Source organism: Somniosus microcephalus, chromosome 3 (genome assembly GCF_052327205.1).
Source record: "Somniosus microcephalus isolate GS21.2 chromosome 3, FLI_Smic_1.0, whole genome shotgun sequence".
Taxonomy (NCBI): domain Eukaryota; kingdom Metazoa; phylum Chordata; class Chondrichthyes; order Squaliformes; family Somniosidae; genus Somniosus; species Somniosus microcephalus.
Window position 1 is genome coordinate 29339387 of NC_140989.1, and position 18660 is coordinate 29358046.

The 18660-nt window shown below is 49.2% G+C and overlaps 1 protein-coding gene across 1 annotated transcript in view; it reads left to right on the plus strand.

The window, feature by feature from the left end:
- drc8 (dynein regulatory complex subunit 8) overlaps positions 1–18422 on the plus strand; it is a 79182-nt gene extending 60760 nt beyond the window's left edge. The window contains exon 7 of the mRNA XM_085979788.1: positions 18182–18422. Coding sequence (XP_085835914.1) covers positions 18182–18297 — 116 coding nt within the window. The 3' untranslated portion in view covers positions 18298–18422. The remainder of the gene's footprint in view (positions 1–18181) is intronic.
- The last annotated feature ends 238 nt before the right edge of the window (positions 18423–18660 follow it).

The window sequence follows — 18660 nt, forward strand, 5'->3', positions numbered from 1 at the left end:
TTTACCCCACTATTCAAAAAAGGTGGTAAAGAGAAAACGGGGAATTACAGACCAGTAAGCCTGACATCGGTAGTGGGGAAAATGCTACAGTCCATTATAAAAGAGGTAATAGCAGAGCACTTGGAAAACAGTGACAGGATCGGACAAAGTCAACATGGATTTACAAAAGGTAAATCGTGCTTGACTAATCTACTGGAATTTTTTGAGGATGTAACTAGTAAAATAGATAAGGGAGAACCAGTGGATGTGGTGTATTTGGACTTTCAGAAGGCTTTCGATAAGGTCCCGCATAAGAGATTAGCATGTAAAGTTAAGGCACATGGGATTGGGGGCAAGGTATTGACTTGGATAGAGAACTGGTTGGCAGACAGAAAGCAAAGAGTTGGAATAAACGGGTCTTTTTCCGAGTGGCAGGCAGTGACTAGTGGGGTACCGCAGGGATCGGTCCTTGGGCCCCAGCTATTCACAATATATATTAATGATCTAGACAAGGGAACTAGATGTAACATCTCCAAATTTGCAGACGACACAAAGCTGGGTGGGCGTGTGTGCTGTGAGGAGGATGCCGAGAAACTCCAGGATGATTTGGACAGGTTGGGTGATTGGGCAAAAGCATGGCAGAATGCGAGGTTATCCACTTTGGTGTCAAAAACAGGAAGGCAGATTATTATCTGAATGGCAATAGATTGGGAGAAGGGGAAGTGCAACGAGACCTGGGTGTCCTTGTGCACCAGTCGCTGAAGGTAAGCATGCAGGTGCAGCAGGCGGTTAAGAAGGCAAATGGCATGTTGGCCTTCGTAGCGAGAGGGTTTGAGTACAGGAACAAGGATGTCTTGCTGCAGTTATACAGGGCCTTGGTGAGACCACATCTTGAGTATTGTGAAATAACAACAGAAAATGCTGGAAATACTCAGCAGGCCAGGCAGCATCCGTGGAGAGAGAAACAGAGTTAACGTTTCAGGTCTGGGACCCTTCATCAGAACTGGAAAAAGCTGGAGATGTAACAGATATTAAGCAGGTGCAGAGACAGGGGGTGGGGGGGGGGGTGGTGGTTAGGAGGGGAGGAAGGAATAGAAAGAACACCCTGTGCTTTTGTAAGAGGCAGGAAAGATAAAGGCCTAGAAATTCAGTATAGCCACTTTTGGGGCGGAAAAGTCGGGCGGCCGCTAAAATTTGCGCCCGGCGCAAAGTCGAGGCCACTTCACCGATATTCAGTAGCTTCGCCCTAAGAGTTTGCTCGAGCGCTAAAACTGGCGTTCCACAACTATCTTTAGGCGCAAAGCCGGCAGTGCTGAGCTAAACCGCCGAGGCCGGGCGCAGCGCAGGTGCGGTCATTTCTTGATTGACAGCAGACACCCTGGCGCCGGCCAGCTCTTAAAGGGGGAAGGGTCGAGTTCGTCTGCTGCCACGCCCTGGACACTGCAGCCCTCCAGCTAGGCCCAAACACTGCTGGTGAACAGAAATAGCGCCGGGAAAGATGCAGAAGGCCCGTGAACGAGTGCAGCGCTTCACTGGCCATGATTTGAGGGTGCTGGTTAGGGCTTTGGAGAGGAGACGCAAACACCTGTTCCCGGACAGTGGGAAGAAGCCTGCGACCAGTGTCTACAGGAAAGCCTGGAGGGAGGTCGCCATCAGGGTGACAGCCAACAGCGAGGTCCCCAGGAACTCTATCCAATGCAGAAAAAAGTTCAATGACCTCACGAGGATTGTCAGGGTGAGTAGCCTTTCCAGTGTCCTCCTCATCCTTGCATGTGCACCTCACATTATGGGCAAAGGGACCTGAAAGCCCTAATGGCCAGCCCTCATCCAGCAGCTATGGGACTGGCATGAACATCAATTGCACATTCTGCACTTGACACACTGGCCAAGCTATTCAACCATGGGAGGCAGTGCACACCAGATCAGGGCTCCACACTGGCCAAGCTATTCGACCATGGGAGGCAGTGCACACCAGATCAGGGCTCCACACTGGCCAAGCTATTCGACCATGGGAGGCAGTGCACACCAGATGAGGGCTACACACTGTACTTAGAGGCCGTCCTTTCTCTTGCAGGCCAAGCTGGCCCACAATCAGAAGAGCCGGACTGAGACCGGGAGAGGCGGTCCCCAGATCCAGCAGCTCACTGACCTGGAAGAGCGCGTGGGTCGCCTCATGGGAGCCCGGATGATTGGTCCCGTTGCCAGTGGAGATGCCGACCCTGTTCTGGGCACCAATGGTAAGGACATCACCTTTTGGACCTCTCTCGTCCCACTTGCGCATCAGATCTACATCCTTTGCCACTGTCCGACCAATGCGCTGAATGCCACCACTCATGCCTCCCTCGCTGACGCCCTCTCCTCAATCTAAAGCTACTCTTGTCCCTTCCTGCTTTCAGATGGTGAGGAGGAGGTCCCTGAAGCTGCCACTGACAGCCCCTCGGAAGAGGAGGAGGAGGAGGAGGAGGAGGAAGAGGAAGAGGAAGGCGGCCCATCAGGGGAACCCTCACCCGCGCCAGGGGATGCCAATGTAGGGGACACGTCTTCCCTGGAGGAGAGCGTGGGGGAAGTGTCGGAAGGGAGTGTTGCTCCTGGGACCAGTGGCGTGCAGCAACGCAGGGGGTGTGCGGTTGCTCAGCGGCCTTCTTCCCAGAGGGGTGTAGTTGCTGGGCCCAGTGGCATCCAGCAACGCGTGAAGGGTCGGCCAGCTCGGCGGCCTTCTCCCCAGAGGGAGAGTCCGGCCTCCAGTCCGCCGACGGTCAACTCCGAGGAGCTGCGCCTCCTCGATCAAATGTCCGTGGACTCGGAGCGCCGGCACACCGAGCTCATGGGGGTTGTGGCACAGATGCCTGAGGCCATCGAGTCCCTGGCTCATAGTGTGGCCGAGTTCGGGGCCTCACAGGCCAGGAGTTTGGAGCTATTCGGGGCAGCACAGGACACGAGTCGTGCCGAATTCGTGGCAGCACAGGCAGCGAGTGGGCAGCTGATCAGTGGTGCCGTGCAGTCACTGGCTGGTCTGATGCGGTCACAGACCAGGGCAGCACGGGCACTCACTGCTGCCACACTCGCTGCATCAGCCAGGCATCGCCAGGACACCCGCCGCGCTGTAGCAGCACAGCGGTCTGTCGTTCGGCACATGGCAGCGCATGCTGCAGTGCGGGCCCGGGCGAGTGCCTGTGTGTCACTTGACCAGCGGCGGCCTGCCATACGCCAGCTTGTCCCCATTCCTCCAGCCGCCACTGTCACTCCCCCAGTGGAGCTGCGACGAGATGCTGGTCCGACTGATGCTGGCCAGCCACAGCTGCAGCATTCACCAGCCGGCCCCTCGAGGCCCAGACCTCGTCTAGGCCGACCCCCAAGGGCATCTGCCGTGACGACATGTGCCCCTCAGGAGCCTTCCCCCAGCCTTGCAGCAGCCACTGGCCACGGTTTGAGGAGGAGCAGCAGGGCGGCCAGGGGCCGCCAAAGGCTGGACAAGGAATCGCCCTCGCGGGCCACAAAGTAGAGGGTGTGGACAAATGTTTGTTTATATTGGGATGGTTGTTTGGTTTCTGGGGATGGTTGTCTTGTTTCTGGGGATGGTTGTTTTGTTTCTGGGGATGGTTGTTCTGTTAAGGCCGAGGATGAAGGCCATTTTTGTTCAAATGTTTTGTTATTCCTCCCCAGGTTGTGGGAGTGAATCATGTGTGTGACTGTTTTTTGGGGGGTCTTGTCTGTTTTTGGGTTTAATGTGGGAAGGGTCCTGAGTTTGTTCAATAAAGCATTTTATTTATTCATATTGTCCATGTTTGATCTTTGAAGTGTTTGTTGCCTTAAGCGGCTGAGGGCTTGCGGAGCGGCTGCATTCATGTTCTGTCATTGGCACAAGCCATGCCCTGACAGGGGGCCTAGAAGTGACGTTCAATAAGCCGCCGACGGGCGGCCCTTGGACCTTGTGCCTCCCTCCTGGCCTGGTACTCCTCCTCCTCCTCCTCCTCCTCCTCCTCATGCTCCTCCTGCTCCTCCTCCTGAGGTGGTGCTCCAGCGTGAGGTGGCAGTGCCTGAGTCCTGCAGATAGCCAGGTTGTGCAGCATGCAGCAAACGACCACGAACTGGGAGACTCGCTCCGGCGAATACTGCAGAGATCCGCCGGAACGATCCAGGCAGCGGAACCGTTGCTTGAGGACGCCAATTGTTTGTTCTATGATGTTCCTAGTCGCTTGATGGCTCTCGTTGTATGCCTCTTCAGCAGGGGTCCTGGGTGCGCGGAGCGGGGTCATGAGCCAGGTACACAAAGGATAGCCTTTGTCCCCGATAAGCCATCCTCTTGGGTGAGGCTGTGCCTGGAAGATATCAGCCACAGTAGTCTGTCGCAGGATAAAGGCATCGTGGCTGCTGCCTGGAAAGCGGGCATTGACAGCTAGGATGCGCTGCCTGTGGTCACACACCAGCTGTACGTTGAGGGAATGGTAGCCCTTCCGGTTGCGGTAATCCTCGGGATGGTCCAGAGGTGCCCGCAAAGCCACATGCGTGCAGTCAATGGTGCCCTGCACCATGGGGAAGTCCGCGATTCTTGCAAATCCCACTGCACGCTGCTGCTGCCTCTCCAGGGTCATGGGGAAGGAGATGAATTGGCGTCTCCTTCTGAAAAGGGCATTGGTGACCTGGTGGATGCAGCAATGGACGGCGAACTGGGATATGTTAGCAATGTCCCCAGCAGCTGATTGGAAGGAGCCGGTGGCATAGAAGTTCAGAGCCACCGTCACCTTCACTTCCACCGACAGAGACGTCCTGCAACTCAGCTGTGGACGCAGATCTCTGTGAAGCAGATGGCAGATCTCTGCAACCACCTCCCTTCTGAATCGCAGCCTCCTAACACATTGCGCGCCAGTCATGTTGAGATATGAGACCTGCTGGCGGTATTGCCTGAGTGGGTAAGGCCCACGTTGCCGACGCCTGTTGCCCCCTCTGCGTCTAGCCAGGGCTGCCCCTCTAACCCAGCGTCTGCGAGCCCTTCCGACATAATCCTGAAACTCAGCATTGGCACCCCATGCAGCCCCCATAATATGCTGGCAAACAATGAGATATCAGTGAAGGCGAATTGGCAAGCTCTGGCCTGAAGCCAAAAATACCTGTCCTAGTGTTGGCCCAAAGCAGTAAGCTCCCTTCCTTGGTTTTTTCAAAAAATCCGTTGCACAGGAGTGATTGCTGCAAAATGGCAGCCCTTTATAGTGCAGGGTAAGTGCCCTTTAATTTGCGCTCCCCGCGGCCCGCTTCGGCTGTGTACCGTTCCACTCCACAGTCGTTAGGGCCGCCCGGCGCACAATGGGCCGGCGCGACTGAAGTTCCGGTTTGGGGCGCACAAAGGGTGTTGCACGAGGAAATGACGTCATAATCTGCGCGCGCAGCAGGGCGCGCGCAAAGACTTTGCGCCGGCGCTAAATGTCTACTGAAGTTGGGGCGAGGCGCAGATCGCGCTGCACCCGGGCGCTAAGCGCCTAGCGCTCGAGATCTACTCCTCCTAAGGCGCTAACGGCTGGCACACGCTACTGAATTTCTAGGCCAAAATGTTGCAAATGGGAATGGCAAAAATCATACTGCATGAAAAATGGGGGCAGGGATAATTATCTGAAATTGTTAAACTCAATGTTGAGTCCGGCAGGCTGCAGAGTGCCCAATCGAAAGATGAGGTGCTGTTCCTCGAGCTTACGATGAGCTTCATTGCAGCAATGCAATAGCCCGAGGACAGAGAGATCAGAGTGGGAGTGAAGCGGTGAATTAAAGTGACAGGCGACCGGAAGCTCAGGGTCACCCTTACGGACTGAATGGAGGTGTTCCGCAAAGCGGTCACCCAATCTGCGTTTGGTCTCCCCAATGTAGAGGAGACCGCATCGTGAGCAGCGAATACAGTATATTAAATTGCAAGAAGTACACGTAAATCGCTGTTTCACCTGGAAGGGGTGTTTGGGGCCCTGGACAGTGGGAAGGGAGGAGGTAAAAGAGCATGTGTTGCATCTCCTGCGCTTGCACGGGAAGGTGCCAGGTGAAGGAGAACACTAATGTAATAGCAAAATACTGCGGATGCTGGAAATCTGAAATAACATTTCAGATTTGCAGCATCCGCAGTATTTTGCTATTACACTCTTGAGTATTGTGTGCAGTTTTGGTCGCCTTATCTGAGGAAGGATGTTCTTGCCATGGAAGGAGTTCAGCGAAGATTCACCAGGCTGATACCTGGGATGGCAGGAATGACGTATGAGGAGAGATTGGGTCGATTGGGCTTGTACTCGCTGGAGTTTAGAAGAATGAGAGGGGATCTCATTGAAACTTATAAAATTCTGACAGGACAGGACAGACTAGATGCAGGAAGGATGTTCCCGATGGTCGGGGAATCCAGAACCAGGGGTCACAGATATAAGGATAAGGGGTAGGCCATTTAGGATAGAAATGAGGAGGAATTTCTTCACCCAGAGAGTGGTGAACCTGTGGAATTCTCTGCCACAGAAGGCAGTAGAGGCCAATACATTAAATATATTCACGAAGGAGTTGGATATATTTCTTAAGGCTAAAGGGGTCAAGGGGTATGAGGAGAAAGCAGGGACCGGGTACTGAATTTGGATGATCAGCCATGATCGCATTGAATGGCGGAGCAGGCTCGAGGGGCCGAATGGCCTACTCCTGCTCCTATCTTCTATGTTTCTATTTCTGAGGGGAGATCTCCAGACCCTTATAATATCCGGGACGATACAGTCTGGCTAAACTTATTAAAAATGCTATCTGGAGGACGGTAACATTCTCGGGTTGCTCCTTTCCTTTAGGGAGAGATAGACTGGACCTTTAGACCCAGTTAAGCGTCTTTAGGATTCGGCTACCTCAACCTTTAGTTGAAAGTGAGTATCTGAGAAATACACCTGATCTGGGATAGTCCTAAAGGGGCTAGGACAAGTAAATATCCTTTTAGGCTGGGCTTTATTAACATAGGGCTGGCCAGGCCCCCCATGGCAGCCTGCTAGCTCCGGGCCCCCACAATATCAGGCGGTCTGGCTGGCCTCCGGGCCCAGTCAAAGGTAGGTCGGGGGGGGGGCGCGTCCGTTCTCGTGATGGGTGTATCAGTGCGGCAGTAGCCCAGGTTATCATTGTGGAGCCAGGAGGAGCACTCCTGCTCTCCTACAAAAATAATGTAGTCCTTGCCTTTTGGCTCCTCTCCAGCTGAACCGCTAGCTGATACTGGGCAGAGTGTGCACGGAGCACACTGCTGAGACTTAAAATGGCATTGGGGATCTAGTGACGTCATAGCTCTCTGATGCCAATTCCTAAATTAGCTGTGCACCTGATTCAGGCGGCTATTCTGAGGACCCCAGCAAAATGGCGACGACCACCACAGCAATGGGGCAGAAAGTTCTTCCACTTTATTTTTGGGGCTTTATCGGGAGGGGGGTCTCAAAATCTCCACATTGTGTTTTAGCTTATCTAATATTCCTGTCTTTATAAAATAGTCCATCCTCTGACCTACCCACCATGGAAAATTTGCTAACAAACATTATAAAGGTTTTATCAGAACATGTATAGTGAATCTTCTCTTAGGCAGTCCCTCGGAACCGAAGATGACTTGCTTCCACATTAAAAATGAGTTCTCAGGTGACTGATGAGTCCAATGTGGGACCTACAGTCTCTGTCACAGGTGGGGCAGACAGTGGTTGAAGGGGCGGGTGGGTGGGGTGCTTGGGTTGACGTGCGCTCCTTGCGCTGCCTGCGCTTGGCATCCGCTTGCTCCTGGCGAAGAGACTCGAGGTGTTCGGCGTCTTCCCGGATGCTTCTCCTCCACTTTGTGCGGTCTTGGGCCAGGGATTCCCAGGTGTCGGTGGGGATGTTACACATTTTCAAGGAGGCTTTGAGGGGGTCCTTGAAGCGTTTCCTCTGCCCACCTGGGCCTCTCTTGCCGTGCTGGAGCTCCGAGTAGAGTGCTTGTTTTGGGAGTCTCGTATCGGGCATGCGGACAATGTGACCCGTCCATCGGAGCTGATCAAGCATGGTCAAAGCTTCGATGCTGGGGATGTTGGCCTGAGCCAGAACACTGACGTTGGTGCGCCTACCCTGCCAATGGATTTGCAGGATCTTGCGGAGGCAGCGTTGGGGATACCTCTCCAGTGCTTTGAGGTGCCTGCTGTACATGGTCCATGTCTCTGAGGCATACAGCAGGGCGGGTATCACTGCTGCTCTGTAGACCATGAGCTTAGTGCCGGGTTTGAGGTCCTGGTCTTCAAACACTCTCTTCCTCAGGCGACTGAAGGCTGCACTGGCACACTGAAGGCGGTGTTGGACTTCGTCGTCGACGTCTGCTCTTGTTGACAGTAGGCTCCCAAGGCATGGAAAGTGGTCCACGTTGTCCAAGGCCTTGTCGTGGATTTTGATAATCGGGGGGCAGTAATGTGTGGCGGGGGCAGGTTGGTAGAGGACCTTTGTCTTACGGATGTTTAGTGTAAGGCCCATGCTCTTGTACGCTTTGGTGAAGGTGTTGACGATGGTTTGGAGTTCGACCTCCGAGTGAGCGCAGACACAAGTGTCGTCTGCATACTGTAATTCGACGACAGAGGATGGGACGACCTTGGATCTGGACTAGAGGCGACGGAAGTTGAACAGTTTCCCATTTGTTCTGTAAATTAGGTCCACTCCAGTGGGGAGCTTACTGAGGGTGAGATGGAGCATTGCAGCAAGGAAGATCGAGAAGAGCGTTGGTGCGATGACACAGCCTTGCTTGACCCCGGTTCGTACGTGAATTGGGTCTGTGGTGGAACCGTTGGTCAGGATCACAGCTTGCCTGTAGTCTGTATTCACTATATTCACTGTATGCAGCATATGCAATGCTCAGGATGCAACATGCATTACTGTTGCTGCAGGTTGCATGAGATCTTTTTTGTTGCTTTTTCTAATAAATCAATAAGGAGACATTGGGGTCTTTTTTTTTTATTCATTGATGGGATGTAGGCGTCGCTGGCTGGCTAGGCCTGCATTTAGTGCCCATCCCTAATTGCCCTTGAGAAGATGGTGGTGAGCCGCCTTCTTGAACCGCTGCAGTCCATATGGTGTAGGTACACCCACAATGCTGTTAGGAAGGGAGTTCCAGGATTTTAGCCCAGCGACAGCGAAGGAACGGCGATACAGGTCCAAGTCAGGATGGTGTGTGGCTTGGAGGGGAACTTGTAGGTGGTGATGTTCCCATGCGTCTGCTGCCCTTGTCCTTCTAAGTGGTAGAGGTCGCGGGTTTGGAAGGTGCCGTTGAAGGAGCTTTGGCGAGTTGCTGCAGTGCATCTTGTAGATGGTACACACTGCAGCCACAGTGCGCCGGTGGTGGAGGGAGTGAATGTTGAAGGTGGTGGATGGAGTGCCAATCAAGCGGGCTGCTTTATCCTGAATGGTGTCAAGCTTCTTGAGTGTTGTTGGAGCTGCACTCATCCAGGCAAGTGGAGAGTATTCCATCACACTCCTGACTTGTGCATTGTAAATGGTGGAAAGGCTTTGGGGAGTCAGGAGGTGAGACACTCGCCGCAGAATTCCCAGCCTCTGGCCTGCTCTTGTAGCCACAGTATTTATATGGCTGGTCCAGTTCAGTTTCTGATCAATGGTAACCCCCAGGATGTTGATAGTGGGGGATTCAGCGATGGTAATGCCACTGAATGTCAAGGGGAGATGGTTAGAGTCTTGCTTGTTGGAGATGGTCATTGCCTGGCACTTGTGTGGTGCGAATGTTACTTGCCACTTGTCAGCCCAAGTCTGAATGTTGTCCAGGTCTTGCTGCATATGGACACGGACTGCGTCAGTATCTGACGAGTCTCGAATGGTGCTGAACAGTGTGCAATCATCAGCGAACATCCCCACTTCTGACTTTATGATGGAGGGAAGGTCATTAATGAAACAGCTGAAGATGGTTGGGCCTAGGACACTGCCCTGAGGAACTCCTGCAGTGATGTCATGTGATTGAGATGAATGACCGCCAACAACCACAGCCAACTTCCATCAAACAAAAGTGCCCCCTTTTTTAGAGGGGCACAACTAATAAAGAACAAAACTATAAAACAAAGGAAACTTATAAAATCACTGTCATCATAGCCTTAAACTGACATGCATAGCAACGTGCTGATAACAGGTAGGATTTTTAAAAAGTTTTTTGTAAAGCATTTTCAGACGCAGCAATATTGTTTTTGTAAAGAGCTCTGACCTGTTAGACATTTAATAAGCCACTAATATTGTTTATAAACCAACTGTCAATCTATATTGGTTGATGTTTGAAAAAAGTAGCAACTCATGATTTATATACCATGGGGGAAATATTCGTGGCCGCCATGAGAATTGCCGGTGTCACCTGCAACTCAGGTTAACAGCCGCTGAAAATGAATGAAACACGGCCGGAGAAAAATTCAGGCTGGGGCTAAAGATTTTTAACCCAGTGCTAACTTACTGTGCAACGCCCTCCTGGTTGTGTTAGTGCAGGCATGGAAGTCGAAGTTCCCATCCAAGAGCGGCGTACCAGCTTCTAACAGCCTCTGGAAGTGAGGCTATGGAGTTCGCTAGGCATTGCGGGTAATTAAAAGGCCTTCAGAACTAATAAAAAATAAAAATGAAGTAAAAAAAAACGCAGTTTTCCACCCTTACTGGCTTAAAAAAAAATTATTATAAAGAAGCCCCAAATAGGAGTCTTCAGCACTTAAAGCTGAATTCCCTTCCGAACCTCAAAAAATGGGAAAAGTGCTTCAGCAAGCCAGGGAAAGGGCACCCATGGTCTCGCACGCAGCACTCCAGCTTTGTGCAAGGGGTCAATACTGCAAGAGAGGTCCTCTACCCTCAGGGGCCAGGAGGCTCTCCAGGAAGAACAATGTGGGACCACATCACTGAGGACGTCACTGCCAACAGTGTCGCCCCCACCACCTGGCTCCAGTGCCCAAAGAAGCTTGACCTCAGACCACTGGTCAAGGTCAGTGAATGCATCTTCAAATGCCATCTCCTACCAACTGCACCACTAGCCTCACACACTGCTCAATGGACGACACCCCCACCCATCCCAAACACTCACCTACTAACAATCCGTACCAATCATAAGGCACATCTCCCATTCCTAGCCTCACCTCACCCCCTTGGAGGAGACGGTGCAGGCCATTATAGGCAGGGGCATGGCTGAGCGATTGGCTAGTGGCGGGGCAGAAAGGATGCAAGATGCTGGTATCTTCATACATTAGCCTCCTTCTGGTATATACCTCTTGCTTTCCCGCCCTCCCCTCACCACAACTCCCCCTTTTGTGCCTTCCTTATTTCACACATCCAAGAAATACAGCCTGCCCAGCCAGTGGTTGACCGGGAAGAGGAGAGTGAAGAAACACTGTCACTCGATTTCACATTCCCAGCCACCATCTCCTCGAGGTCGACCAGCAAGGCCATTTACAGTGTCCCCCACTAAAGGTCAGCAGCTTTCCATCAGCCATGCTGCAGCCACTGGGGTAGCACTGCATGACATCAGTAGGATAGGCAAAAGCCACACAAGACAGTCACTAAGAGAATGCACAAGTGTGATGAGCTGATTTCTTGATGTTATATTGGATGGATAGATGTATAAATTGGATTAGAAAGTTTGCTTTGTGGTGGCTTTTATTTCAGCATTGTGGCCAAGAGGACGCTTTGATGGTCAGTAATAGAGGGAAGGTAAGGTGTGGGACTAATGTTGAAAGGGGAATTGGGGTTGTGGTCACCGGTACTGCAGCCGGATGATTCCATCCCGGATGTCCCAGCCAGAAAGGGGCTGTCTGGGCTGTATCCTCTCTTCTGTTTCCTCTTCAGTTTCATCCTCTTCTGTTTCTTCCTCTTCTGTGTCTTCCTCTTCTGCGAGCAGATGCTGTAAATCTGAAATGACAGCATAAAATGCTGGATATACTCAGCAGGTCAGGCAGTATCTTGACCTGAGAAGTGAACTCTGTTTGCCTCTTCATGGATGTTGCCTGACCTGCTGAGTATTTGCAACATTTTCTGTCTTCTCAGAGGCCTTCCTTTACCAGCCGAGGCCTTGCAAGCATCCAGCAGCACTCCCAACACACTTTAAAAAAACTTTTAACATCTATCGCAGCAAGCCACTACTTCAGTAAAATAAAAAAAAACCCTGTCCAAAAGCTTAAATGCAAACTTACCTGAAAGATATGTGTGTCCCTTTAAGAGGTATTAACAGTGCATCTGTCAATCTGCTTGCACGCTGGGTTTACCTGGTGTGCTTAGGACCCAGCGCTGAACTCAGCGCAAAGCTCCAAGTTCACCGTGGTGACGTTAAGTTGGCAGGTGACGTCACCACTCCCTCATTTTACTTTGCAGGGCAATACATCTTACCAGCAGTGCTGCCGGGCCTTCAAAAATGGAGGACGCCACGGGACCCGGCACCAGCTGGTGAAAGAGCGGCAGCCATCCTCTTTTCCCCATTTTCTGACGGTAACGGGTAGCGTAAAGCCCCTGAATTTTTAGCCCCATATCTCTTGATTTTTAAGAGTTTGTCTCTTAATTTATGAGATGGTGGGGTTGGTATTACTGTGAATAGCACTTAAGGATTAAAACAATTACACTGTATTGGAACGTCTTGGGTCAAAATACAAATCGGTGTGCTTGAGATGTGTAGATTCCATGTATTCTGTTTTAAATACTGTACTAATTTAATTATGTAATCCTCTTTAAATTAAGGAATTAGAGATTCATAATTGCATCTCTTGTTTTTTTACAGAGAGCTCTCCTCTCTTCCTTCATTAATTCTGGTGCTTGTCACTTAGAAATACAGCAAAGCTAATTTATCAAGTACATGCATACTATTCCACCAATTATCGGAGAAATTATCTGCATCTTGGTCCTGTACCAACGCTTGACTATTTTGTTCCATTGAAACTGAATGAGATCTGATTAGAATCTGGCTTGCTTTCTTCTCCACTTCCCTATACAAGAATATTTATTTTGTAGAGCATAATTACTTGAAGCTGTTTGGCGAAGAGCGTATTTATTTTTTATGGAATTAGGAAAAGCAATTGAGATCTCAAAATTTCAAACACAGCAGCAGTTTCTTCTGCTCTTATTTCAACTGAGGCTTGTCACGCAATCTGCATTTAAGAGTTGCTTTCCCTTGTAGGGATTCAGTAGAATCATAGAAAGTTACAGCACGGAAGGAGGCCATTTCAGCCCGTCGTGTCCGCGCCGGCCAACAAAGAGCTATCCAGCCTAATCCCACTTCCCAGCTCTTGGTCCGTAGCCCTGCAGGTTACAGCATCCCAAGTGCACATCCAAGTACTTTTTAAATGTGGTTAGGGTTCCTGCCTCTACCACCCTTTCAGGCAGTGAGTTCCAGACCCCCACAACCCTCTGGGTGAAGAAATTTCCCCTCAAATCCCCTCTCAAACTTCCACCAATTACTTTAAATCTGTGCCACCTGGTTTTTGGCCCCTCTGCTAAGGGAAATAGGTCCTTTCTATCCACTTTATCTATGCCCCTCATAATTTTATACACCTCAATAAGGTTTCCCCTCAGCCTCCTCTGTTCCAAGGAAAACAGACCCAGCCTATCCAGTCTTTCCTCATAGCTAAGATTCTCTACTCCCGGCAACATTCTTGTAAATCTCCTCTGTACCCTCTCTAGTGCAATCACATCTTTCCTGTAATGTGGTGACCAGAACTGCACGCAGTACTCTAGCTGAGGCCTAACTAGTGTTTTATACAGTTGAAGCATAACCCCCCCTGCTCATGTATTCTATACCACGACCAATAAAGGCAAGCATTCTGTATGCCTTCTTAACCACCTTATCTACTTGGCCTGCTACCTTCAGGGATCTGTGGACATGCACTCCAAGGTCCCTTTGTTCCTCTACACTACTCAGTGTCCTACCATTTAATGTGTATTCCCTTTCCTCGTTAGCCCTCCCCAAATACATTACCTCACACTTCTCCAGATTAAATTCCATTTGCCACTGTTCTGCCCACCTGACCAATTCATTGATATCTTCCTGCAGTCTACAGCTTCATTCTTCAGTATCAACCACACAGCCGATTTTAGTATCATCCACAAACTTCTTAATCATACCCCCTATATTCAAGTCTAGGATCATTGATACATACCACAAAAAGCAAGGGACCTAGTACTGAGCCCTGCGGGAGCCCACTGGAAACAGCCTTCCAGTCACAAAAACACCCATCAACCATTACCCTCTGCTTCCTGTCTCCGAGCCAGTTTTGAATCCAACTTGACACTTTGTCCTGGATCCCATGGGCTTTTAACGTCGTGACCAGTCTGCCATGTGGAACCTTATCAAAAGCCTTGCTAAAGTCCATATAAACTACATCAAACGCACTACCCTCATCTACCCTCCTTGTTACTGCCTCAAAAAATTCAATCAAGTTTGTTAGACACGACCTTCCCTTAACAAATCCGTGCTGACTATACTTGATAATCCGTGTCTTTCTATCAGTAGCTGTGCAGGCATTAGTTTTTACCACTGTCACTTGTACTTCAGCCTTCAAATGTGTTACGTTTTGATTATACAGTTTCACAACCTGTACTACATTGTGGGGAGGATGGAGCAAATTCAGCCATTTTTAATGGTAATTCTGCTAGTGTTTTGTAGTATTGTTTGTTTCTTTTCCCCTATGCACAATGTTCTTTTTTTCACATGCCCCCCACCCCAATACCACAATAAAGCCCTCCCCATACCACTTTTTTTTTTAAAAGCCCGCCTCCAACAGGGAGAATCATAAGAACTATACCCTTTAAGTTGTTTCTGACAGTGCTAATGTTAGGGCATTCCTCTTGTAACTCTCTTTGGGACAGGATCAGATGTGACTATGATGCCTCCCACAGTGGAATAGCTTGCCAGCGTTTACTGTCGAGGCTCACATATGAAGAATGACCACTTGAGTGAGGTATCCGAGTATGCCCAGAGTGGGAATAGCTCTTTCTCATGGGCAAAAGTCCACACATACCCCTCAATAATTTATTCAAGGCAGCAACCATTCTGGGCGCACAATTACTTTGCCTAAATGCAGTGGGGAGAATTGTGCATTCATGTGTTCAGTCGTGATATGCATAAATCACAGTTGAGCAGCAAATGAAAACCTGAACCTCTGAATTAATTACTTGCACATTTCTTTTAATGCAATTTAAGATTTAAATTTAAAAATGTAATTTACTGCTAAAGCAATTTGAGCAGAAATATCAGCAAACATATCAGTAGGAATCCAAACAAGCAGAGAGACTTTTAATTTGTTTAAGACAATACAAGGAGACAGTAACTGTGTTCACATGTGTAGAATACATTAGCTTGAAAGTTGACAGATCTTCACAGTGCAGCAGATACTGCTTACAAAGGCCTCGTTTTGATTTAAAACTGTCTTACAGAACGATACTATCCAGAGCAGTGAAAGGACATGTGCTCATGCTGAATATATTAATGGGCTGAATTTTGCCAGTGCTCAGAGGGTGGGTTCGGAGGTGGGTTCACTGTCAAAATGGCAGTGATTGTCAGCGGGGCAGAAGTCCGCTCTGAACCTGCCTCCTTGTTAATTTCCCCAGTGCCGGCTCTGCCTGCGGTTTGCAGACCCGACACTAAGCAGCGAGTCAGGCAATTGAGATACTTAAGAAGCTGCTTAAAGGTATTTAAGCAGCATTTTACCAAGTCCTAATGATTTTTCCATGTTTTTTCTGAGGTTTTCGGCACTCGGAGATCACGTCAGATAAGTGTGTTGGGTTATCAATGACTCGCCATCACTGTGAATAGTTGACAGCTGCAAAAGTGGTATAAAAGCTACCATTTCACAGCTGTTCAATTTCCAATCTTAGAAGCTGGAGCCTTCAGGATTTGGAATACACTTTTCAGCTTTATGGAGGTTTGGAGCAAACTCTCTATCCAGTGTCACCTCCTTCGAGCAACCTCTCTCACCATTGACAGATCGCTTCTGTCATCTCAGCTTCAGCTGCCATCTATTCCATCAGCATCGGTGCCCTTGAAAAACTCTCACCTTGGCCCTCAGAATCCCACCACGATCAGCCCCAACATCAACATCACCAAACACACCAGCATCACCAGGCACACCAGCAGCACCAACCTTCTCCGCAATCACCTGATGCTGCACAGGACACAGGGCATCAGGCATCAGCACCCGACCCCATTGCTGCCCAGGATGCCAGGGATGGCCTCCCCATGGCCACATTTACTTCACTTGACGCTGTACACCCTGGCTGCCACATGCTGCGCCAGTTTGGCACCACCCCACACCAACACCATAAAGCATCACTGCAATGGCCAAGCCATTCCTTTCACACTCATCACCATGGGGGGGCGGGGGGGGGTGGGTACCATTAGGCCTCACCATTCACTGCAACTCACTAAGCCAGTTCCAAAGGTGCACACAACTCTGTCCAAGAAGGCAAAGTGTTGAAAGTAAAGATTTCAGTGTTTGACACCACATTAACAGAAACTTTACATGAACATTGGATAAAACACTCAAGTGCCTACCCTTGTGTGTTGTTATTTAGTATGATTGGACTAGGGTGAGAGTGAGTGTGAGGGGTGGCTAGTAAGATGGGGAAGTGATAATGTAGATAGAGAGGGGTGGGTGGAGGTGCAAGGTAAGTTGGTGTGTGCAGGAGTAGGGTAGGGAAGGCAGAGTGATGGAGATGTAATGAGAGGCACAGCAGAATGAGGTTTAGTGTGGCTTTGTACTAACATTTCGTGATCTACTGAGATCATTGAAAGGTTTGCGCTACTGCAGCCTGGTCCTCCTGACCACATCCCTGCTTGTGCCCTCCTGGGCAATGTGCAACCAGACTGCGTTGGTCTCCTGGGAAGGTCTCTTCCGCCTATTGGAAGGGAAGAGGACCTCCCTGTGTGCTGTGATTCCCTCCATAAGCATATGGAGGGAGTCATGGGAGAGCCTGGGTGCAGCCGTGCACCTTTGTGCAGTGCTTGTCAGTGTTTGTAGCACCTTAATGCTGCAGAACACTGACAACAGAACTGTCAAAATCAATGTGGCCATGGTCCCTTTAAGGAAACCAGCTGATGATGCATCATCAAATGATGTCATCAGACCCGCTTCCTATTACTTGGCCAGGCACCTTGCAGGGTGGGCTTAACAAGCCCTATCAATGGAAAATCTTGTTGGAGGCCGGGATCGAGATGGATGCGGGGTCCCCACATGCCACCAACGTTGCCCGCCCCGGACCCGTCAAGGTTGGAAAAATCCAGCCCATTGTGTCTGTAGCAGATAAAAGTGCTCACACATGTTACTCACATCGCTGTATGTTTTATTCCATGTAGACTAGGTGCAGCAAAATCATGGCCAGGAATACTTGATGTGAAGTACCTACCCCGTTTCCCTATTCAGGTGGATGCAGAAGATCCCATGGCACTATTTGAAAAACAGCATGGTTGTTCTCTTGGTGTCCTGGTCAACATATATCCCTCAACCAACACCACCAACAACAGATTAACTGATCATTTACCACACTGTGGGACCTTGCTGTGAGTGAATGTTTGCCTACACAACAACCATGACTACAATTCAAAAGTAATGAATTAGCTGTGAAACATTTTGTGATATCCGGAGAATCCACGTAAATGCAGGTTCTTTTTCCTCAGTGCAGTAAAGATGCATCAGTATATCTGCTCCTTAGAAATGCTTTAGCACCTGTGCAAATCGGATTTTATTTGTGTTTGGTCCATTTATTATTAAAGCGTTCATGGTAACGTGTGCAAAAAGCATAAAAATATTTATATATGCTTTCATTACATACAGGTGTGTTTATTACAAACAGTAGTTCTTATCGGGGGGAAGCACCTGTCACAGCTTCAGTACAACTTCAGACAAAACCGGCGTAAATATTTGTTATTATGAGAGATTTGTAATAATGGTGTTGCAGTGAGGTTTATAAGTATTTGGACTCTGCCTTCCTTCCCACTTCATATTTGGTTCCACAAATTGGAGGTGGGTATCTGCGTGCCATTGTTTTTATATTCCTGCTCTCGGATACAAAAATGCACAGCTGCCAGCGTGCTTTTACATTTTTGTACTGATAATGGCCGTGAAGTTGCTTCTTCAAGCTTCACATTGAGAATTTAAATTGGCTTGTGTAGGCCATTCCCATGAATGTCGTAATTTAAAAATAAAATTCTGTTCCTTGGGAAGAGTGAAAAAAGAAGTGATTGTGTTATTCTTTCAATCCAAAGGGGAGCCATTTACACAAGAGGAGATGGAAGAGATGTTGTCGGCTGCTGTGGATCCAGATAAAAATATTATCCTGTATAAAGATTTTGCAGCAATGATGACTGTGGAAGAAAACTGAACACGTTAGCATTTTTCAAGAACTGTCAATCTTGTATGGAAAAATTCTTAGAACAACGGAAATGGCAAACCTACTCATAATTAGCAAGATTTCAAATAAATGGATACGCTCGATTTATTTTTAAATCGCAATTGTTGTACTTTTATGAAAAGAAACCCTGGTGCAAAACCATATTTGAAAAAGGTTTTTGTTTGGTGAATTTTGTCCTCCACATTTATTATCTCCAGAATTATTACATTTCATTGCTGCGCGTTCATATTTGTTTTTCATGGTGTTTGGATAAAGTTGTGGGCCACAACCTTCACATTGGAACTTTACATCTCTCAGTATCTCCAGGGCTGATCGCCCAATGCTGGACTCGGG